At 34.1% G+C, this 24,856-nt stretch overlaps 1 protein-coding gene across 1 annotated transcript in view; it reads left to right on the forward strand.

Annotated features, from left to right (window-relative positions):
• LOC136399139 (cadherin-10) overlaps positions 1-24,856 on the forward strand; it is a 157,564-nt gene that overhangs the window by 107,652 nt on the left and 25,056 nt on the right. Inside the window, exons 3-6 of the mRNA XM_066374031.1 lie at positions 3,175-3,469; positions 4,854-4,973; positions 5,406-5,573; positions 23,422-23,609. Coding sequence (XP_066230128.1) covers positions 3,175-3,469; positions 4,854-4,973; positions 5,406-5,573; positions 23,422-23,609 — 771 coding nt within the window. The remainder of the gene's footprint in view (positions 1-3,174; positions 3,470-4,853; positions 4,974-5,405; positions 5,574-23,421; positions 23,610-24,856) is intronic.

Below are 24,856 nucleotides of genomic sequence, written 5' to 3' on the forward strand. Positions count from 1 at the left end.
GTTTCCCTCTGTTAAAAAAAGAAGGTACTTTTTTTTATGTTAGCTCTAATGGTCAAAGGAGAATTTACTATAAATCTGGCTTCTCTAAACTAAAGCTTATAATTTATAAAACTAATTTATTTCTCTTAATTATGAGCAAGTAAAAATCTTTTTATTTCTCAAAACCACAGTCCAACTTCCAATCCTCATATTTTGATGCCCTAATAACATGTTCAGTTTTCTAATCCAACAGAAAATTTTAGGATGTGAGATTTACTTTTTGTCCTTTACAGTGTAAACTGAGTTAAAAATCCTGTTGTGATTCATATTCCAAAACTTAGCATTATTAAAACTAAGATCTGACCTTAGTACTAGCAACTTTTTTCATGATTAACTGTTTAAAATAGCAGAACTGATATTAATGATTCTTGGCTTGCTTTATAAGCTCTCTACTATGAATATATGTGTTCTATACTCATCTAATGATCCCCATGAAATGTAAAATTTGTGAAATGCAAGAATATTCCCAAGTTTTAACCTCTTTTCATTCTTTATCAAGTAATTTAATTGTCATTAATTTAAGGAAATTCATTTCTGTGGGTTAGTTTATGGGTTGTCCTGTGAATTTCTATTACACACAGTATTCAAATCTTCCTTAGCTCTAAAATGGAATTGCTGACTTACTTTTAAAAGTACCTGATTCTCATAAGAGTAAACAAATATTTCTCAATTAAAATTGTTGAAAGACTAGACAATAAACAAAACTGTCTACTACAAACCACATTAAGCTGATCAAATAGTTGATAATATCAATAATCTTTTCTTGAATTATTTTGATTCTAGGATAGTGCAAGAAATATGCAACACTACGCCTGCTGTTTGGAAAATTGCCACTGTCTTTCACATTCATGTAATTGGAAAGCTTCCTAACAACTACGTGCAATTTCAGTTACTAAAAAGCATCAATCTTTTGACTTTTTGATAGTGTTTCCTTGGCCAACACAGTCATAAGTTACTTCTGAGAGCTTTTTCGTTAAAAGCAGATGATGCTCAACCTTGCTTTGTTGTTTATGAATGACAGATTTTGTAATAACTACAATTGTCCCCTGATTATTTTATCTCTTTCTTCAAAGTATATATCCATTTGGGGTTTTCTTTATTCATTATGTCTGTAATAATGAGTTATTTGTCCAGAAATTAAAAAAAAAAAGAGTCTGATTCAAATTTGATGGCTCAATGCTAATTACTACAAACCATTAACCAGAAAAGCAGATTGCTTTTGTAGACCCAACAATACCAATTATATAATATACTTGGCATGTGTATGTTTTAAAATATTTAATTTAAATAGTTTTGATGTTCATATAAAAATGTTTCACAGCTACATTCATTGACGTAGTCTCCATAAAGGAAACTTTTGAATAAACAAAATTCTATTTTAAATAGAAAATAATTAGATTAATATTTTTACATGTAATTAGATGAAAATGTGTGTTGATATAAGTCATCTAAAGAGCAAAACACAAACCTATTTAGATAAATGTCTATGATTTTTTGCATGATTGAAAAATATAGTCTCCAATTTCTAATTCTAGAAGTTATAGGTCATTGTGCCTATTCTGATCTATTACTACATTTTATATGAATTTTTAAAAATGTTCAACATGACATTGTTTTATATTTTTATTTGATAAAAAAAAATTTAAATACACACTAATTACAAATAATCAAACTGTGGTCATAGAAAAGAAAATGTGTATTGGTTGGATGGTACTATTAAAGAGAAACTTATAATCCTTGGATTTTACAAAGCTATGCTCTCTTCTTACCATGGCTGAGCTCCTCTGCCTTTGGCAAAGTATTCCATGGGGAGCGGGGCATGAATTTTCTCATCTAGAACCTGTACGTCCATTTTCAGACCACATTTGAGATTCTGAGGACTCATTATTTTCTACTCAAACATCACTGAGCTTGCTTCTAGATCCAAGAAAGTTTTCCAGGTCTGACTTGCCCAGTGTTACAGGCAACGCTAACCCTAATTGTTGCCTAATGGACATCTGTTAACAACATAAATAGAATTTGCCCATGACATACATGACACACAGGCTCCTAGGGTAGCATTTGCACTAGAATAGGGTATGTACTGGGTTTAGATGCCCACATGGATGCAAGCAAAGCTTTCTGGCAAGATGCTTTGATTCTGGAAGGTAATTGTGTGCTTAGGCAAGGAACAGGAAAAAGACTTGCCCTGCATTGCCTTGTTCTTGCTCAGAATTCTTGTTTGAGGTTGTTGAGAACATAGATTTGACAAAATAGGAGGCTAAGTGCAACATATTTTATTAACTTGATTTATAAGTTTAAAATATATAGACAAGTGTTATATAGGCATCTATTTGTACTCTTGTTCTGTGCCCCACAAATATTTGTTAGACAGCCACATTTATATGAACCCAAAATGATGTGTGGTGTTTCTAACATAGGAGCTATGTCTCATACAACTTTGCCTGTCTGACTGCTCTTAAGATATCAATAAGCCTGACCTGTGGTGGCGCAGTGGATAAAGCATTGACCTGGAAATGCTGAGGTCGCCGGTTCGAAACCCTGGGCTTGCCTGGTCAAGGCACATACGGGAGTTTATGCTTCCAGCTCCTCCCCCTTCTCTCTCTCTGTCTCTCTCTCTCTCTCTCTCTCTCTCTGTCTCTCCCTCTCCTCTCTAAAATGAATAAATTAAAAAAAAGATATCAAAAAGTTCCCAGATGGAAATAATAACAAATAAGTTTATAGGAGATGAATTTCCTGCATAATAGGAGAGTAAAAGACTTTTTCACTGACAAAAAGAAATGAAGAAATGTTTACACCAGCGCATCAAGACTGATGACTTATGTCTTTGTCAGTAGTTATTTGCCTATGAAAATGGTTATATACTAAGCAAAGCAAAGTGGGATTCTGTGTTTGGTTTAATTTTATTACTTTTTTCCATCTTGAAAAAAAATCATCATAATAGGTGGAAGGCTAGTCCTATTGTTTGACAGTATGTGAAGGAATGTGATCATACTTATGCAACTTTCATTTCAAAAACTAAGCTAACTGACCCCATTATTCAGTGATGAGACATGAGAGACCTTCTTTGAATTCTTTTAGCATTATGTACCTTTAGGTATTATCATGGATATACTATTTTTTTGTTCCCCCTAGCTTCATTCAGACCAAGATAAAGGAGATGGATCACTCAAATATATTTTATCTGGAGATGGAGCTGGTACTCTTTTTATTATTGATGAAAAAACAGGTGACATTCATGCCACGAGAAGAATTGATAGGGAAGAAAAGGCTTTTTATACTCTGCGTGCACAAGCTATTAACAGAAGAACTTTGAGGCCAGTAGAACCAGAGTCTGAGTTTGTGATAAAAATCCATGATATCAATGACAATGAGCCAACATTCCCAGAGGAAATTTATACAGCTAGTGTTCCTGAAATGTCCGTTGTAGGTAAGTTTATAACATTTAGGTTGGTATTCAGAAAGTATTAAAAATCAAGAAATTCTTAACATGTTATAATCAATTAATTAAAGTCACCTTTGATTTCCTATTAAGAATACAGAATTTATTCATTTAGGATATCAGTCAAAAAATAAATGCATTTTTTAGTTTCTATGTATTTGTAAATTTTACAGTACAAATAAGTAGACACTTTTCTCAGAAATTCAAGTAAATACTACTTAATTTAGTAGAGAACTATGAAACTATAATTATGTTTTTGGCCTCATCTAATTTTCATTCTGGAATGTAAATCTTTTTTAATTAAAGTACAGTTGGCATAAAATATTAGTTTCAGGTATATAGCATAGTGAGATTTTACATTTATACACCTTACAACGTGATCATTTGTAACATGGACTTGGAGTATAACTATTAGAACATAAATATAGAGTCTAACTATTAGTCATAAATATATATATATATATATATATATATATATATACACACACACTCTCTCATCATTTACCTACAGTTTATCTGAATTATTTTGACAATCTGAATGATGGATTGATGAGATTATTCCATTATTTTACATTGAATGCATTAATTCTTTATGAAATAGAGGATTAGAAAATATAAAATGTCAGAAAACAATGATAACAATTTGAAAGGTATATGTTTAGATTCAGTAAAATAGATTTATTTCTTAAATGAGGGGGTAGGTATATAAACTGATAAAACAATAACAATTCTTTTTTCCTTAACGGTTGTGATAGCATTTCTCAAAAGCCTTGTTCTGGAATTATTATTTAATATTTACTTCACTAAATCCCAAGGACTTTTGGCAATTGTCTTATTATAAAGCCCTTTTTAAATATCTTGAACTTTATTAAATAGCTTTTAATAGTTCGTGGAGCATGGGAACATCTTGGATTGTTTCTAAATTTAAATTTTAATCTATTCATAAAATTGTATTCTAGATCAGATGTTAATTATTTTTATAGTTAATTAGTGGAGAGGGGGAAAGAGGAGCAAACTTACTCCTTTGTGATTAGATATGCCCTTTCCATGAAACAAATCTATTATGTGAAAATGAATTTAAGTATCAAACCTGAGCATTTGTAAAAGTGACTGCATTTTTTATAATTTGATACTCTCTAACCTTATTTATTGCATGCATAAAAATATACTTGTTGGCTAAATATATATGTAATTGAATTCAGAGTTTATTTATAATAACTCCATATATGATTTTCACTTCTAAATTATCAATATATGTTTCTTTAAGAGGTCATAATTAAAGCCCAAAATCATTCAGGTCTTCCATGAAAACCAGTGCTTTTGCTCCTCCTTCTGGTACTGTGCAGAACTAAGCTGAGTTTGGATACTTCAGGTACTTCCGTGGTGCAAGTCACAGCTACAGATGCCGATGACCCTTCCTATGGGAACAGCGCCAGAGTCATTTACAGCATACTTCAAGGGCAGCCTTATTTCTCTGTGGAACCTGAAACAGGTCAGGATTCATGAACTGGTTTGTTAATTTAATAGTCTTTTTGTTCTTTATAGGTAGAAAAATAGGTGGGAAGATAAGAACGAAACATTAACATTAATATCCCCGGAAGAGTGATGATGTCATGCTTAATTTACAATCTCAAAGCTGCATTACTGAGTGAGCTAATGAAAATGTACCTGTTATTTATGTTTTTACATATGGGTTTAGGTTAGTATTCAGCACATACAAAAGTTTTTAGGAAATAAAAACACAGCACACATTGTGAAATATTTTCATTGAATCACCTTTACAGTTTCTAGACAATAAAAATTAATCCCAAAAACATATTTTGTGTTTCAAAAGTCACTAGTTTGGCCATATAATTTGTGAGCGTTATCAACAAATAATCGAGATTTTAATAAAGTTAACAAATGGTTTTATATTTTCTTCAAGGTATTATCAGGACTGCTTTACCAAACATGAACAGAGAAAACAGGGAGCAATACCAAGTGGTAATCCAGGCCAAGGACATGGGCGGCCAGATGGGAGGCTTATCGGGGACCACCACAGTGAACATCACGCTGACAGATGTCAATGACAACCCACCTCGCTTCCCCCAGAGTAAGCTGCCTCGAATGGTCTTTCTGCAGGGCAAAAGCTTTAGAGTCAAAAAAGTACAGAAAAGAAATTGTCAATCATTTAATTTAAAATGCATTGAAACTGTGCTACAAAAATGAAGAAAAAGGTATATATGCTGTTGAATTCACTGTTATTTAAAAATTAAGTATTTCCAACATATATTATGAGACAAGGAGATCAGTGATTATAAAACCTCTTCATATATATATATACATATATATATATTCTTCATCTATAATTGTAATCTAAACCTATTTTTTTTCAGTTAACAAAAGGAAATAATGTTATATTAGAAAACAAAGTAAGTCATGATTCTACAACAAATGTGTTTATTTCCACTTAGAATTTAATAAGGATTCTAACTTGAAGGTAAATTGTTTTTCAATAAAAATCTGATTTGACATATTAGAAAGGGCTACATAGGGAGAACTCTACCCACTAAGCAGATTTGTATTTAATATTCTATGTCAGATTTGCATTTAATGTGTCTTTTTTGGGGATGGCGATCATAAATACAATATTTCATATTCCTATCTACTTACAGATCTATATTGTGGTATAGAATAACACTTCAAATTCTCAAAATAGGTCATAAACAGTTGAAGAACCATTAGCTTTGACATTATAACACACATATTTGTTCTCTTTTCTTATACAAATTTGGTAGACATGCCACTAGATAAGATGCTATTAGGTCTCAGTGGACAGTCCCAAGACTTAGCCAATTTCCTGCTAATCTAAAAGATCCTATACTCAAGATGAAATTTCACATGGTTAAGAATGTGGCATAGAAATGTAGGCTCTAGGATGATCTATGGACTTAAATTTTACCATTTGCTGTGTATTAACTTCTGAATTGATCCCCTAATTTTAGGTGTCTCTTTGTGTTAAAATGTTAATGTACAACTTCTTGTGATATTTATATTTTTTACACTAAAGACCACAGCACAGAAGGGATTATGGTCTAAGAATATACTGTATTAATTTGACTCTTTACAAGCATTTTATCTCTTTTCTCTCCTGCTTTTCTCTAACTCTGATTATTGATAGTGCCTGATTTGAACTGAATTGTTGAAAATCATGTGTGTAGAAATATTGCAAATTTCAAGTAAATTTTTGTTGAGCAAGTTAATCATATGCTTACGGATGTGTGATGATCTGTTTGTTAGATATTTCAGGTCTGCTATTGTGAGGTCTGGCCCAAAAGACAGGAAGAAGGGTGTTTGCTTATCTTCTTTCCAAATAATCAAGTTTCAGCTCCAGATTACATTTAATATTGGTAGGGAAAAGGAAACCAATTATAATCCTTTGTAGCTTTTTCATAAAATGTAAATTTCACATTTTATATGTATTTCTGATCATCTTTTAGTATGAGCCTGCTATCAGGAGAATGGAAATGCAAATCCAGGAGGAAAAATAACATAACTGACCAATTGCTTCTTCTAAAATGAAAAAATATTTTATCAATAATAACTGACCATGAAAAGGAGTACTATATCTTAAGTGCTCAGGAATATATATATATATATATATATATATATATATATATATATATATATTATATATATATGTTTTAAAGGCAGTTCATATAAAAATGGTGCATTCACTAAGCAAATGAAATATTCATATTAAATGAAAAATATGGACATTAGGAAATTAATAATCCCAGATAAAAATTTATTTCATTATTTTTTATCTATGATAATAATTTTATTAATTTATTCAATAATTATTCTCTTTCCTTTTAAGTGAGAATTTGTGATTAATATCTAAGAGGCACATTATATAAGCCCTGAAATAATAATAATAATAATAAATAATAATAATAATAATAGTGGTAATAATAATAGTAGAGCATACACATTTTCTAAATAGAATTTTTGTTGGGCCCTGTACCAGTTAGTTTACTTTCTGACCTACTTCATGTAATCATATCAACTCAGTCAGGTGAGTATCATGACCTCCAGTCTACAAATGAGAAAATAAGGACCACATGCAAGTAATGGCAGAGGTGAGTTGACATCCATGTCAACTCCAGATGTATAAACCACCAATACATTTAGAGAAATTTTAGAGTTTCCTGCATCTTGTCCCATTTTAAATTATAGGTGAAAATATAATTTATGGATTTTTGTTTTCTCAATTATCTTCTATGTATATTTGCAACTATATCTTACTATTGGGAACACCCAGTCATGGCAATTATAATACTACTCAATAATTTAAGTCATCTAACATCTAGAACACTAGTTTTTAACTTTTAGTATCATTGCAGTAAATAACCAAGATTTGGAGAAGATTCTACAGATTATGAAGCATTTCATATGGAACACCACTGAAATCTCAAAACTAACTGTGCAGACCCATTCTTATTTTTATTATACCCAGTGCATAGAAGTAAAGGAGGTTCAGAGTGGAAATATTACCAATTGCTGACCAATTGCTTATTCTACAATGATCACATGTAGAGAGAAATGCTGCTTGAGAGAAATGTAATGCAAACCAAAAGTGTGGGCCACATACTTGATTTCCAACTTTCTGTTGGCCATATCTAAAACATTAAAGAAGAGGGTATTTTTAAAGTCATATGTTTTATTAACCCAGTATTATTTTTTAAATATATCATCAATGTAAAACTTACTCACATTTTACATTATTTTATCTCATAATTCTTTGAAATACCCACTGACATCAAGTATTTTCTAGTTACATCAAGTCTCAATTCAGACTTAACCACAATGCCAGTCAATAGCTTCATGAGGGTTGGTGGCTTGGCTAGTGGTTGTCAAATGGAATAGCTTAGGAGTTGACTGTGGAGTCCTCCTATATGGTCCCCAACTCTGCCTTCATTTAGTGCCTTTCTCACCTTGGTCCATTAAGTAAAACAGAATAACAATGCATGTTCCATGGAGTGGTATGAAACTAAATAATTTAATGTCTATAAAGCAGTTAACTTAATGACTGCCACTAGCCTATTTACATGCTCAACAATGTTGATTTTTGCAAGTCCTGCTCTATTATTATTATTCAATTTTATAAAAGTGGGGTCAAAACTTAAACTTCCATGTAGATTGGTTTAGCAAAATTCACCATCTCACTATATGTTACATCTGTGAAAAATAAAAATCTCACTCAGTCATTTGAAAGGAAAAAAGGCAGAAGAAAACTCAGATGTCTTCCTTTGTAGTTTACCTTATTTCATTCTGTGGATCTATAACAAGCTTTCTCAGTCGGTGACAGTTTTGCCCCCCGAAGAACATTTCACAATATCTTGAGATGGTTTTGTTTGTCTGAATGGTGGAAACCACTGGCATCTAGTGTATGTAAGCCAGGTAGGCTCTAACCATCCTCAGAATTCACACAATGAAAACTGCTGGGCCAAAAATATCAACAGTGCCGAGAGTGAGAAACTTTGATATGCTATATGAGGAGCTGTTCAAGTGAAATCATGAACTCATTTATCTAAAAATATTTATTGAGAATGCTCTTACACCAAACACTACTTTAGAAGCTGCACATATGAATTTTGCCTTAAAAACACTTTTTTTTTTGTTTGGACCTTTCGTTAAAGCAGGGGAGGCAGATCATAGATAAATAAAAGCACTGTATACATACAAGGTACAGGCTCAGTCCTGGATAAATTAGAAACATGCATGTGGTGGTGATGGTTGGGGTAAGATCAGAAAATGTCTCATTCAAGAGGTATTATTTCATCAAAACATTTTTTTTTTTTCATTTTTCTGAAGCTGGAAACAGGGAGAGACAGTCAGACAGACTCCCGCATGCGCCTGACCGGGATCCACCCGGCACGCCCACCAGGGGCGGTGCTCTGCCCCCCAGGGGGCGATGCTCTGCCCATCCTGGGCGTCGCCATATTGCGACCAGAGCCACTCTAGCGCCTGAGGCAGAGGCCACAGAGCCATGCCCAGCGCCCGGGCCATCTTTGCTCCAATGGAGCCTTGGCTGTGGGAGGGGAAGAGAGAGACAGAGAGGAAAGCGCGGCGGAGGGGTGGAGAAGCAAATGGGCACTTCTCCTATGTGCCCTGGCCGGGAATCAAACCCGGGTCCTCCACACGCTAGGCCGACGCTCTACCGCTGAGCCAACCGGCCAGGGCATCATCAAAACATTTTAAGATAAAATAGACCCAGCCATAAAAAGAGATGGAAAGATCCTCCAAGCAGAGGGAACAACATGTGAGTAACCCTGAGGTTGAAAACTGAATGATATATATGAAGACCTAAAGACCAGCATGGCTGGTTCATAATAAACAACAAAGAGATTTGAAGAAGATTAGATCAGAGGACCCTTCACTTCCAGGAATATTGACAATAGTGCAATTTTATTAGTATTAACTAGCATATAACTGTGGGCCTGATCTAAGTTATCATTATGATCCTGTGGTTTGAGAGGTGAACATTAAATACATGTGTACCTTAGTATGATTCTAAAAGGAGGGCATTGGATTCAAAGGTAAGGGTGCCCCTGAAAACTGAGTTCCAAAAGTATTTTCTATTCTTTAGCTGTAGTTATAAATTTTTCACTTTCAAAAAAGATATCACTGTTGAAGTTACTTCAGAGTCCTGAGTTATTTCAAGTGCTTTAATTTAGTTTTAAAAACAGTGGGTGGAGATAAACAATCTATTGCTTTCCTTCTAGGAGCAATCACTGTATTTCCAATTAAACAAAAGAAGATTAATATGTCTTCTTATGGGTGGCTTACTGTCTAGCAGGATGTTTCCATATGATATTATAAGTGTGATGATGAGACTATGCGCAGTGCTACAGGTGCATAGAGGACCAACATTGATCCAAATACAGAGAGAGGGGACGGAGTTCATCCTTCACAATGGAAGCTAATTTTGGAGAACCTGTCACTTGACTTAAATCCTTTCTTTTTTTTTGTATTTTTCTGAAGCTGGAAACGGGGAGAGACAGTCAGACAGACTCCCGCATGCGCCTGACCGGGATCCACCCGACACGCCCACCAGGGGCTACGTTCTGCCCACCAGGGGGCGATGCTCTGCCCCTCCGGGGCGTCGCTCTGCCGTGACCAGAGCCACTCTAGTGCCTGGGGCAGAGGCCATGGAGCCATCCCCAGCGCCTGGGCCATCTTTGCTCCAATGGAGCCTTGGCTGCTGGAGGGGAAGAGAGAGACAGTGAGGAAGGAGGGGGGGTAGAGAAGCAAATGGGCGCTTCTCCTATGTGCCCTGACCGGGAATCGAACCCGGGTCCCCCGCACGCCAGGGTGACACTCTACCGCTGAGCCAACTGGCCAGGGCACTTAAATCTTTTCTTAAAACTACTACTTAAAGCAACTATAAACCATAAGAGTAGGAAAAGGAGAGGTCATGAAGTTAGATACTAACAAAGTTGCCTGTTTATGAATGAAATATTTTGCACAGGAAAAAAAGAACATGCTTCTATATGATTGTGAGAATTATCTTTGGTTCTGAAATAGTTGATGCTTTTAATGCTTACTTTTCTGTATTTTCTATTTATGCATATATTTTAAATATGTTTATTTTTTCTATTTTTATATGTAATTTGATATATCTAATAAAAATAGAATAATAAATGAAAAAGACAAGGGTGACAATAAAATGAGCACTGGAGATCAGCTATTAGAATTGATGTAATGTGGCTAATTGTGATGATCTTCCCCAGCTAGTTTTAATAGAAATTTTTTTGGAAGGAGCTAGAGGATAACAAGTTGAGGAATAAAAGAAAAGCAGAAAGAGGATTGAACAAATAATGCTTGCATGTGAAGAAACAGATGTACAAAAAAATAAAATAGAAAGCAATATATTGTATTGGAAGAAATTCTGGGTTAGGAGTGAGTCAGTGGATAAATTTTGAGAGCTTCCTACATCCTAGGCTCTAAGCAGGAATTAGGCTGCAGAGACCAGAAACGGACCCAAGCTACTGGTTGAAGGTGTAGACAAAAAGTAATAACCATATGAAAGTATACATGATGTCTTATAGCATGGTAAGTGCTGCGAAGAACATTAGGTGGTGAGAGAATGGCAGGGGTGTTATTTGAAGGAGAATGGATAGGTGAGACATATCTAAGAAATGATTTCAGAAACTAAAAATGCATAAAATCAGGAAATTCCACTTCTTTAGACCTCATTTGCTACATATGCAATACTTAGAATGTTACAATTAAAAACATGTTTGCATATATAAAATGTATCCAGTAGTAATTGTAACATATAATAGTTTCTCCATTCATGGCTTTTCTCCCTTTCTCTCTCTTTTATTTATTTATATTTTTTGAAAGAGTGTGTCTAACATTTCTATACTTACTGGGATTTTTTTTGCTCTGATACTATGCTGTTCTTTCATGACCAACCAAGAGTTAAATAAAAGTACCTTAGGTCTGGAGAAACCTAGAGCTTCTGTGGCCAAACAAGAGCCTGTGCTTACCATGCATGAACAAATGAATACTTATATGCATTCGGAATCAAGAGAGAATTTTCCTGCTCTCTAATCAGTCAGACATTCAGTGGTTCTTGAATTTTGATATATTTCATTCTGCTAAGATAAAAAAATCTTTATAATCTCTCACTTTAAATCTAACCACCTTGTTACTCCTGCTTGGATATTTTAGTCTTATTCACTTGATTTTCCTTTCCTTCCCTCTTTCCCTAAAATCAGATAAGCAAAATAGGCTCCATGGGGAAAAGTCTAGAAAATGTTAAATTACTGGAATCTAATCATTATAGGGTTTTGGCAAAACCACATGGATAACAGGATTTGCGCCCAAATGGCTTTTTTTTCAAACATCTTGGAAAATGGTAAGATACTGATTTTCATCCAGATTAGAGTCAGTGATTAAGGTTGTCTGACCCGCAGAAGCCAGGTTTGTCCAGGTTTTTATGCCTTAATAGAGCAGAGAATGCTATATAATAAGACTCTCAAATTCATTGAAAAAAAAGAAAGAAAAAAACCAATAGACATCAGAAAGGAAGTCCAGGTTTAGAGAAATAGTTGACAAAAGCAGTTGAGCAGATGGTCAGGGCCCCAGCCAACCAGCTGGTGTGTAGGACGTGGCTCTAGTTCTTGAATGGGGCAACATTTTACAAGGACTCAAGAAGACGGAAGAAAAGTAAGCAGCTGCTGACACTTAGGCAAAAAGTTCCAACCCACATATGAGACAATTCTAGCAATTCTAGAACACAGTTCAAGAAAACCACTGTTCTTCCGTTCACATTTAGCTGCTTTCCAACACATTCCAGCACAGACACAAAAGAAAAAGATAATAGATTAATTTTTTAATTTTTTTTTTTTTTTAACAATTGGTAGGCTCCTGAGAAAGAGCTCTCAGAGAACGGTGTCCCTGGTCTATCAGCATTGTCACAGGCGTGTTTGCACACAGGTTAGGTGGACAAGTGGAAATCAGGGACCAGAAACAAGTACTGGTAATTTCAGCAGAGCTCAGACTTGATGAGAGGAAAAAATGTATAAATTGCAGTCAAAATAACATATGATTGAGTGATGATCATATCTGTATTTATCTTTGACCATCTCATAATATGTTTCAGGACATAGGTAATTTCAAATTTATGAGAATTTGATATGACATATATTATGTAAGCTTCCAGATCTACCGGACATGCACTCAATGAATTTTTTTATTATTATTATTATTGAGACTAATACCAAAAATCAGTTCTTAACCATCTGTAAGTTAATACAGAATTACTTGTAGGCAAGTTTTTATTAAGATGGGACATTTTGGGTGTCTAAGTACATTTGTTGAGACTTAATTTCCTGAGTATTTTGATAGCATGTCTTGATATTTTGCACCACAATATCTCTAAAGATTATACACAACAGCAACCAATTCAGAAGTTAATAGTAAGCAATTCCAGAATTAATCAGAGCCTAAAAGATATTTCATATCTATGATTGTATCTTTTATCTGAATTATCTTTATTGGCTACTGACTTTATTTAGCACATTAAATTATAGTGTTAGAGTATGTATTGAATAATATAAAATATAATACAAATATTAACTTTATTTTCACAACATCTGTATACGTTAATTTTTTTTACTAGTTTATTAAAATTTAAAAAAAAATACTGAAATATGAGTCACTTCTTCATGGTTCTACAACTGGGAAATAAAGAAAGATTTGAGACCTAAGTTCTTTGGCTCAAAAAGCTGTGCTTCTAAGCATTCTACCAAAAGGAATTTGGTATGTTAAAGACCAACCTCCCCAGTGCATATCCCCCATTGATTGAGTTAACTTTATGATTCACTATATATTCGCAAAAACTAGGTTTGGCACACTGAACTCTTTAAATATCTATGCATTTCGATACAAAAACAGGAAAACCAAACCTTGGCTAGCTGGTACTTTTACAATCCTTTAGGACCAAACACAACTGGCTCTTTGCCGCAATCAGTTAAGTAAATAAGTTTGAGCAGATAAAGAAGTTTGCATGAGAAAAGTTCTTTCAAGGCAATGTCTCTATGACATACATAGGGATTTAAGACACGAACATTCAGTGAGCTGTGAGACTGCTTTAATCCCTGCCTGGCACAAGAGAGATTTGATTTAATAAGTGCTGATTTTCACTCTGTAAATAGAGTCAACCTCTCCTCTTCTGGGGATTCCAAGGTAATGTAGGCCCCAGGCTGATCTGCATATTTCAAAATTATCAAGCACTTTTCAACTAGAACAGGAGCTAGGTATTTCCCAAGGAAGCTGCTTCAGCCTCAGAAAGGCGGGAATGAAATTAGAAATGTCTCCTTTTCCCTTTTTTATTATCCAAGGAAAAAAATTCTTATATTCAAAAATCACTGTTCTACATATTATTGATTAGATAGAGCTATGATTTTTACAGTGGCCATAAAATAACCTCAAATACTTGAAGAAGCTTTTTTGGGTTTTTTGTTTGTTTGTTTGTTTGATTGTTTTGTTTTTGCCATGGTTTCAATGCCTATAATTTGTAAGAATAACAAAAATATAATAATATATTTCTTAGTTTGTTAAACATTGACTGAAGCCCTACTATGGGACAGGAACCCTGCCAGAAAATAATACTAAACTAATCATCTTAAAGTGCGAAGTAAGACACAAGGTACGTCCATAAATGGTTTGCATTTTGAAAGGTTATGCAGACATAATCTCTCTGTCTCTGTCTGTCTGTGTCTTTCTCTCACAAACATACACCTTAACTTTGTTACGTTATAGTTTTTAGTCTCTCTCACATACTTCGTCTCTTTTTCTTGTTTGTCTTTTAATGTAAATATAGGTTGTGTGTATATAATGCATAAATATCAGTATATATACACTTAAATTTAGGTATATGTATATAAAGTTATGTACACACTTAATACTGGAGAATGATGTGATAACATATATGCTATAACTGTCAATTAAAACCCAAATCACAAAATGATAAACTTTTCAGATGTGTGGAGATCAGGAAAAAAGAAAAGTGCTTAAAAGTTTTTTTGGGCAAGACTACAAGGAGTATTGAGGGGAGAGTGTTTGTTAGGAGGAGCAGGATGAACAAAGGGGGCATTCAGGGGAGTGTGTGTCATTGGGTACGGCTCAACCCCAGGGTTTGAAGCAGGGATTGTGAGTGATGAGAATGAACATATAGCCAGTGTGGGCATCATGGAATGGGTTGGATACAAAAATAAAATGCCACATATATGTATTATTTAAGGAACCATTTGTGAAGAAAACACAAGGCATACTTTTTTCATCTTGACTAATTATTCTGGCAGCAACTAATTATTCTGATCCAGCGCACTGCTTGGATCAGAAGAACAAGAGCTGATGAGAGTCTGAGGAGAAGAGGGAATTGAGAAAATTTTAAATGGGTGATACACAGGACTTGGTAATTAGGTCGATAAAAAGGTTTGAAGGAAAGAGGAGAGCATATGATACTTTCTAGCTTCCTATCAGGAAAGCTTGTATTAAGAGAGAGACAGGGATTTCAGTGTGATTTGAACGTTTTGGGTTGAGATACCTGTGGAAAGATAGTGGGGTTTAAATATCTAGTAGATGGTGAATAAGGTGCACACATCACATGTAAGTGAAAAAAAGACACGCATGATATCAGGCTATAAATGTTTAGAGTGACGTAAGTGGGGAGTATGCAACCTTGCAGTGTGATGAAATATATAATCCTCTATAAGAAGTAGTGTTGCATGGAAATTATACAAAAATTCCCTGGGGCCTCTCCAGTTATTCCAGTAGAATGTTCCCTTAGTAAAACTGCTTGACATTTTTCAAAATGGTATTCAAAGTTCCTCTGTATTATGGTTTCCTCTGGAAAAAACTTGAGAGAACAAACCCTGGGTAGATGTATCTGTATAGGTATAAAACTAGCTCTGTGCAAATATGTTTAGACTCAATTAAACTGCTTTTACAATCTTTAGTATGCCTACTTGGAGACACATTGAAAAAAGATTGAGTACCTGATACAATATAGTATATTTATGAATGACTAATTTAAGATTATGTTAACCTCCCCCAAGTCTATTTACTTGTTATGTTTTTACACATTGCAATTGTGTGTCTCCATTGATGCCAATCAACTTGAAGATAATTTCAAAGAAATATACCAAGATGTATTCCCTAGTCTCTGAGGATCAATGGCAGCTTCTCTGAAAACTTTGGCTTGTTACTTTCTTCAATTGACATGAACAGAAAACTAAGACATTGTGCAGCCTCTCATTTTGCTCTAATATAAATTAAATGCCCAAAGTGAAGTTGGTGGTCATGTGTCCAGCATGCACAAATTAAGGTTTCTGTCTTTTCTCTGGTGAGAATCTTCAGTTCCAGAGCCTCTATTCTTTGTCAGTCTCCGATGTGACTTTGAGCTCTGTTCTCCTTTCTCCTAAAGGCCCATTTAGTGTTGCATAATTTCCTTAACTACTTGCAGTTTCCTCCAAGGAGCTTTATCACGTTTTTAATTTCTTCCTGTTAAGCTCATTAAAAAACATCTTTTAAACATTATACAATGGAATGGTTTATAAACGTGCATAATTGTGTCATTTTTCTTAAAGCAAATATTGTTTAAGATTATTATGCAGCATAGAGATGTTGCAATAAGATTACACACACAGCAAATTAAAAAATTAAACTAATGTTAAATTATTGTGTTTATTCATATATGTGTGTGGGGTTTTTTCTTTTTAATTCAGTGGGGAAAGCAGAGTTCTTGTGCAAATGCGGATAGAAACATGGGCAGGAACCAAGAGGAAAAAAAAGACAAATTATCTCTCTTTGAACTTCCTTGCTTTTCTGTCAACAAAACAAAGCAGCAGCTATTTGTGGCCAAGCTCTAAGCCAGACTTTGCCCTTGTTGCCCTCCAGGTTGTGTTCAGGCATCTCTTTTGTTGCTCCTGAAGGAGTCACTCTGTCACATCTCTTACAATGCTATTGTGTCTTTCCTCTTGTGTTTAGCTGTCAATTCTCCTGCTGCTGCACAAATCTGCAGTTTTTAATATCCAAGTGCAAAGGTCCTATTGATAAATTTTGGGGTGGAACGAGTGATCTAGGATATTTAGTCTTGGTTCTTAAAAAGCCGAAAAGACATCAAAGTTGTTTGAAATCTTTAATAATAAAAATTCTGATGTGCAAGGTTGTCAGTAACAGTCTCTAAGTGCACTTATTTAAAGAACCATGTATTTTGCCCACTCCTTAGGAAGCTGTTGCAATATTACTTTTTAGACGTTTACTTCTAAATATAACTTTCCATATGTTTTACAGAAATGGCAATTACCTCTTTCCTCCTCATGGCTATGCCTTTGTACTTAGGTTGATAATCAAACTAAGAACATAGTCACCAGGAAGAAATATTTATCTGCCCTAAACATCAAAAGGGAAGCAGATGATTCAATGTGACACCTGGGAATGAGTTTAAAATAACTGTAAATGGGAATTGATAGGAAAACAGAAAGCATACCACATAATTAAAGCTCCATCAACTGTAAGATAGGAAAAAAAAAATAAGACTGGTGACAGGCACTACTTCCCCATTGTCACTGTGTGCGTTAACAATCTCTGTCTCCTTGCTGCTTCCCCTCCTGCTGCTCGCCCTACATGGTAAACAACCTTGCAGGCTCTTAATTAAAGTGACTTCAGTTTGCTTGACAAGCTAGGATAGTTGTGTTCAACAGGCTACTAGTCTTGGAAATAAATAAAAAGTATGAAAGAATTGTTTTCTTATACATTTACAATATAGAAATGTACTTAACTTTGAAATAGACCCCAAGAATCTTGTCCCCAAATTGGTTTATGAGCACAAACATAATTCCAGAGAAAGCATTATTGAATTATTTATCTTGAGCATGGAATAAATATTTGTTGAATAATTTAATTGTTAACATTGCCATATTATCAAAACAGTCATGAATGTGTGCATTGCACGTGTGTATATAGCATATCTTTATAATAGAGCTTTTTGAATTACTTAAAAGAAATCTATACTATTTTATGATTAATCAATACTTTAATTCATATTAATCACCAATATGAATGGATTAATCATGGTTTCCATGGAAAGTATGGGTACCTTGAAAACAGTTTTGCTAAGATTTCAGAGAAAACTAAATATATTTATTTTTTCTGTGTGTATATGTGTGTATGCCTTCCAACAAATTACTGTGTAAGAGAACTGATAAATAATTTAGGCTTATAATAATATGAACCAAAAAACAATGCATTATGACCACTTCCCTGGTTAAGTCTCAGAAGGTACTGAAAATTAATATGGATAAAGCTTACTATAATCAAAATGAAGTAAACGTTAGAATGAAAGTAATCTCTGTACCAACCAAGAAATAAAATGAAGTGATAAATAAGTTTGGATCCTTGACTAGAACCATAATAAGTAGACAGATTTTCAGAATCTAATCATGTGATAAAAATACAAGCAATCTCAAGACAAAAGTCCAAGCTAAAAATAAAAAGTAGGCGAACATCTCGGGTTTTTTTCTTGTGGGAGAACCAGAGAGAGTCAGAGAGAAGGACAGATAGAAACAGACGGGCAGGAAGGGAGATGAGAAGCATTGGTTCTTTATTGCAGCACCTTAGTTGTTCATTGGTTGCTTTCGCATATGTGCCTTGACTGGAGGGTTACAGCAGAGTGAGTGAACCCTTTTTCAAACCAGTGACCTTGGACTCAAGCCAGTGACCTTGGGCTCTAGCCAGCGACCTTGGGCTTCAAGCCAGTGACCCTGTACGTTCAAGCTAGATGAGCCCGTGCTCAAGCCAGCGACCTCATGGTTTTGAACCTGGTTCCTCTACATCCCAGTCCAATGCTCTATTCAATATATCACTCCCTAATCAGGATCAAAAAATCTTAGTCTCAATTTTCTTTTCATTCTTAGACTTAAAAACAACAGATCTCCAAGAAGATTTGGTTGATATTATAGAAAAATACTTGTATTAGTGACCAGTGTTTGGGCATTAAAATTTTGTTTCATGCTAGTGAAGTGGAATTCTAGACTCTTTTGAGTGACAATTAAAACAAAATGTTCAGCTGACTTGTAATCAGTTCTAATATCATAGTGTTCTAAATACTTTTATTCTATTATATTACAAGATGTTTTCTTATGCTGAACAGTTTTAAATACTATTATAAATCATAGTACTCTAAATTCCTTTTGAAACATATCTTTTTTCTACAAAGAACAATTAACAATAGAATATAACTTACTGTTATTTAAATTTTCATATCAAAGATATAATTAGATTTCTTAATTCAATACACATATAGTTACCTTCCTCCTGGCTTTTGACATATTTGCATGTTATAAAGCCCAAGTTACTCCTTTTATTAAAATTTTTGAATATATACACTGTTCAAAAATTGATAGTTTAAAAATATGGTTCTTTCTCAATAAAAGAAACAATAAATTACTTAGAAACATTGTTGATTTCAGGGCTTGGGTAGAGAAAATACAAAATGAACCCATAACATTTTCTGATGCCAGGAATTAGGAAAGTACTGATGTTGAAAGGCAGCAGAGCCAATTGAAGGATCATCCAATGATTACAACTAAGAATTTGCACAAAACATAAATAACCATACTACTGGATCATAGCACATAGGAAAAGAATTTTGTCCTTGTCTCTAAACTGCTATAAATATATAATAAAATAAACAAAAAGGAGGAAGGAGTAGCTTTTCCTTGTAGAAGAATTCCAAATAATAAGCGAGGAAATCATGAAGGAAATAGAAAATTGACATTAGAAAACCACAGTATTAATTATTACAAACAACCTCACTAATTGATGCTGAAATTAATGGATAAACTTTTGAGGTGAGATGGCATATTTTTATAATCTTAAAGTTTGTCTCCCAGCATATATTGATTATAAGTTAAATATTTACTTAACAGCAAAGAAAATTGGCAGAAATACCTTAAGCAAATAATCAAGGTTCACATCATTGCTTAAAAGCCATACTGGCACGACTCATTCCCTGAAATGATGCACTGAGAACAGAGCACTCAGTGATAACCTTGACATCAGTGTATAACCACAGTCTAACCCTGAGAAAATATAACACAGACTGAAATTGAAAGACATTTTACAAATTAATTTATAGTATTGTTAAAAAAGAGTAAAGTTGGTAGAAGACAAGGAAAGACTGAAGAACTCTCACAAGATTGGAGGAGGATGAGAAGACATGATAACTAAACAAGCTTGAGTTTTAACCCACACTATACAACCATTAGGCTCTTCATGTCAGGTTTTGGAATCAAGGTTATATTAATCTCATATATAGAGTTGAGAAACATTGTTTCTTTTTTCCAGAAGACACTGCATGGGAAGTTATAAATTACCTTGGATAAGTAGAATTGTTTTCTCTATCATATGCTTTAATTTCATTGCTTTTTCAATGTCTTTAAGTCTCTAAATTTGCATCTTATTTGAACCATCAGTTACATAGAGGTTATTTTTAAATTTCTTCTAAATTTTGGGGTTGTGTTTTTTATTAATCTCTAATTGGAACATGTTCAGAGAATATAAGAGACTCTGATTTATTCAAACTTGTCTAATAACTTCATACTTGATGAAATTGGGTTTAAGGCTTCATGCATGCTTTAAAAGAAACCTTATTCTCTAATTTGTGCATGCAGGTTTTTTATATACACATCATTCAAATCTTCTATATTATTTTTATTTATTTTTCTAAATATTTCATGCATTTATAATGTTTTTAGTGTGGTTGATCATTATTGGAAACAACATTTTGTGGCTGTATTTTGCATATGCTCTAGATTTGAAACTAGATAATCATGGTATTGAAGATTTTAATGAAAACCAGATTTTACAAGACATGTTAAACCAAATGGAAAAATTAAGAGTTTATTGATTTTGTAATCACTAACGTAGATAATAAATGATTACAATAATGCAGTGATATCTTTCATGTGTTTTTGGAAAGACTACTTATGTTGCAGTGTAATAAATCAATGTATTGAGTTTCTGCTTCATATGATTTAATTTTTTAAAGAATGTTCTTGCAGTAAGTAGGCTAAATTTGATGATGTTCTGCTGTAGAAGCATAGTGAAATAGATAAATACTGAAAGGAAGAGTAAAAGGTTGCCAGGCAAAAAGCTGTGTGGAAAATCTCTCATAAGGAAGAAAATGTATTAAGTTGAAGTAAGAAAATAACATTTGAAAAACCTAAAGAAGATCAGTTTTATGAAGAAAAATAAGAGGGAAATAACAGGAAAAAGGAGTCAATTTACAGAGGGCCAGCCTATGTGTGTTCTAGCACAATGGCGAAAATAAGCTATCTTGAAGCTCTGAGTAATTATAATGAGATTATTGTATCCCCAAAGCTAATACCACTGCAGTGAGTGCAGAGTATCTGAGATCTGATTGGATTGGGGCAAATATAGAATCTGGTGGAATAGTTAGAAAGTTACTCACTTATTCAATATATAAATAAGCACATAGTAGCTACTACATTCAAAGAAATACAGTGGAAATTTAATGATTAAAAAAACAACAAAGTACCTGTTCTGTAGCACATCTTCATGGTGCATACAAATAAACAAGTAAATAATATATTGACTAGCAGTGACAAATGATATGAGGAGTCATTGAAGTGGTATTCTTTCTTAATAAGTTTATTTCAGTAAGATTATTGGAGAAAGTATCTAAGGAGGTCACAGTTAAGCTGTCATCCGAAGGATATAAGTGAGAGAGCCACCAGAATATACCAGGACAGGTGTTTCTACAAGAACCAGCAAATTGAAGAGCCAATAAGACAGTCATGAAATGAATTGAGAGTTGCTTTTGATGGTGTGTTACCAAAGACAGAGAGAAAAATAATAAATAAATAAATAAACAAACAAATAAATAAATAAAAATACAGACTAACAGACTAACTGGAGAGTGGTAGAAACCGTCTGAATGCTGTCTCTTAGGAAGTGACTTCCATGACAGCAGATGGAGGGCTAGGTGCCTCCATTGCTTTGATAGGGCGGCCATAGCGAGGTACCACAGACTGGGTAGCTTAAACAACAAAATATTAGTTTCTTACAGTTCTGAAAGCTAGAAGTCCAATACCAAGGTGTCAGCAGAGTTGATTTTTTCTAAGGCCCCTTCTTGGCTTTTAGATACCATCTTTTCCCCATGTCTTCACATGGTCTTCTCTTTGCGCCCAACTATGTCCAAATCCCTTCTTATAAGAATAATATCATATTAGATTAAGGCCTACCTTAAACATATAATTTAACTTTTACAGCCTCTTTACCTCTTCTATCTTCTATATAATCATATTCTGAGGTACTGAATATAGGTTAGGGGTTCAAAATATAAATTTTGAGGGCCCCAGTCCCCCATTCAGCCCATAACAGTGCCTTTTTTCAGATTGATTCAATTGCACTATGATTGCTTGACAGCAGTGGGGGAAGAATTTCACATGAGGGGAATAGCATGCAAAAAATACAAAGAGAGATGTAGGAATTCAAGTTTCAACAAGAAAACTTAGAAAAGTCCAGTTTGGTGCAAACTTTCATGGAAGTGACAGAAGGAAAAGTAAATTAGGGAAGATATACTCAGGCAAGAGGATGCACACTTAAGAGTTCTGAACTTGATTGTGTATATTATGGAGAATGACTTACAGTTTCTGAGCTGCTGTAATCAGAAGGGTACTTTAAGTCAGTTAATCTGTCAGTACTATATAGTTTATGATCAAGGGTTTAAACATAAATTTCATTAGCAATAGAGATAGTTCGTGCTGGATACATATCTATGAGTATCAGGGGCTTGGATAAATGTATGTTTTGCTCTGGGATTGAGGGAAGTTTGTCACAATTGAGTGTTTTATATTGACTCTGAGAAGGGTGTCTTTGTATTTCTCCCACAGACTAGCTTTTGTTTCTCCTGTCACAAAGAGACATAGGGTTCCTCTTGATTATGGCTGATTTCTTAGAATTGTGTAATGTTCTGCCTGGATATAAAGAATATAAATATTCACTGCTTATCCTGTAATTTGTTATGACTGTACAAACACACGAAGGGATGTATCTGCTTTTGAAGCTGATCTCTATATGTGCAAATGCCATAAAAACATGTTTATTTTTAAAACTAGAATTCCTAATATAATTAGAAGTTAGTACTCACTATTCATAATATGCATGAACAAATACCTTAAAGTTTCACATTTTCTGTTCCTAGAATTTAATATTATCTTTATTATGCGTGTTCAACTTATTAATTAGTCACCATGCAATGTAGAGTTTAAGATTTATAATGTTCTCTCATAACACATTTACCTTTGAATATTTTATTGAGAACTCTCTTTCTCTCTCATTTTCTTTCTTCTTTGCAGACACCATCCATCTCAGAGTACTTGAGTCCTCCCCAGTCGGCACAGCCATTGGAAGTGTAAAAGCAACTGATGCTGACACTGGAAAAAATGCCGAGGTTGAATACCGAATTATCGATGGTGATGGGACTGACATGTTTGATATCATAACTGAGAAGGACACACAGGAAGGCATCTTAACCGTGAAAAAGGTGCACTGAATCAGTATAAATACATACAGACGAAAGCAGAGATTTTGATATGTACTCTCCACTCACTCATTATCCATTGAGAAATCTATCATGTTCAAATGTAATTTATATTGTGAATCGTCTGAGGAACATAAATCCAAAGATCTTGGACATTCTGACCAAATGTTTTGTTGATTGAAACATGATACCTGAGATTTCACAAAATTTACAAAGCAAGTTAATATACAGGGTGGGGCAAAAGTAGGTTTACAGATTTTCATGTGGAAAATATTTATAATAGAATAATTCAGAAATAATACAAGAATAAACTGTTTTGCATACTCACAACTGTAACCCTACTTTTACCCCACCATGGACATGTGATTATATTTCTGAGCCACATTAATTAAAAGCCTTCCATAACAACATTGTTTTCTTAAAGAAAACAGTTAATAGCTAATAATATGTCATCATAATTGAAGGCATAAAAGGTGGCATGCCATTTATCCAAAGGTATGAAGTAATAATTAGAGCTGCTAATAAAAATAAAGAGCAGTGATTGGAAGATAATTTAATTGTTCTCATTTTCCCTTCTTCTACATAATTTAAATTTTATGCTAACATATGCTTATTGATACAAATTAAAGGTAACTAGTGTTTTTATTATTATAGTCATTACTATCATTATAAGAAAAAAAAATAAGGCACAGTAAAATTTAGGTCCCATTAAAATATCCTGAACACTCTATATGCATAAAGTAGCCACCTAGGCACCAGTAAATCATGAAACTGTCCTGAGATTCTGTGGCACAGCCCAAGGTACATAATCATTTTCAAATGGGCAGTGACCAACAAAGAAGAAAGCAACTTTCCTATTATTTTTCATGCCTGGGAAGGAACAGTCATGCGAGTACAATCTCATATGACTGTTGAAAGTTTTATATTAGCCTTTAAATTTTTATAAAGTACCAGAAGCCCTTTAAACTGAATGCAAATATAACAAAAAGTTAAAAGGATAACCGATTTTTTTCTTAGAAAATATTAGCAGTGGCCAACACCTCAGCACCCACACCAGCAGAGCGAGTGACCCCTTGCTTAAGCCAGCAACTTGGAATCAAGTCAGCAACCTTGGGCTTCAAGCCAGCAACATTTGGGCTCAAGCTGGATGAGCCTGCGCTCAAGCCATTGACCTTGGGATTTTGAACCTGGATCCTCTGCCTCCCAGTTCAATGCTCTATCCACTGTGCCACCACCTGGCCAGGTGTTCT

This window comes from Saccopteryx leptura, chromosome 1, assembly GCF_036850995.1.
Source record: "Saccopteryx leptura isolate mSacLep1 chromosome 1, mSacLep1_pri_phased_curated, whole genome shotgun sequence".
Lineage (NCBI taxonomy): Eukaryota > Metazoa > Chordata > Mammalia > Chiroptera > Emballonuridae > Saccopteryx > Saccopteryx leptura.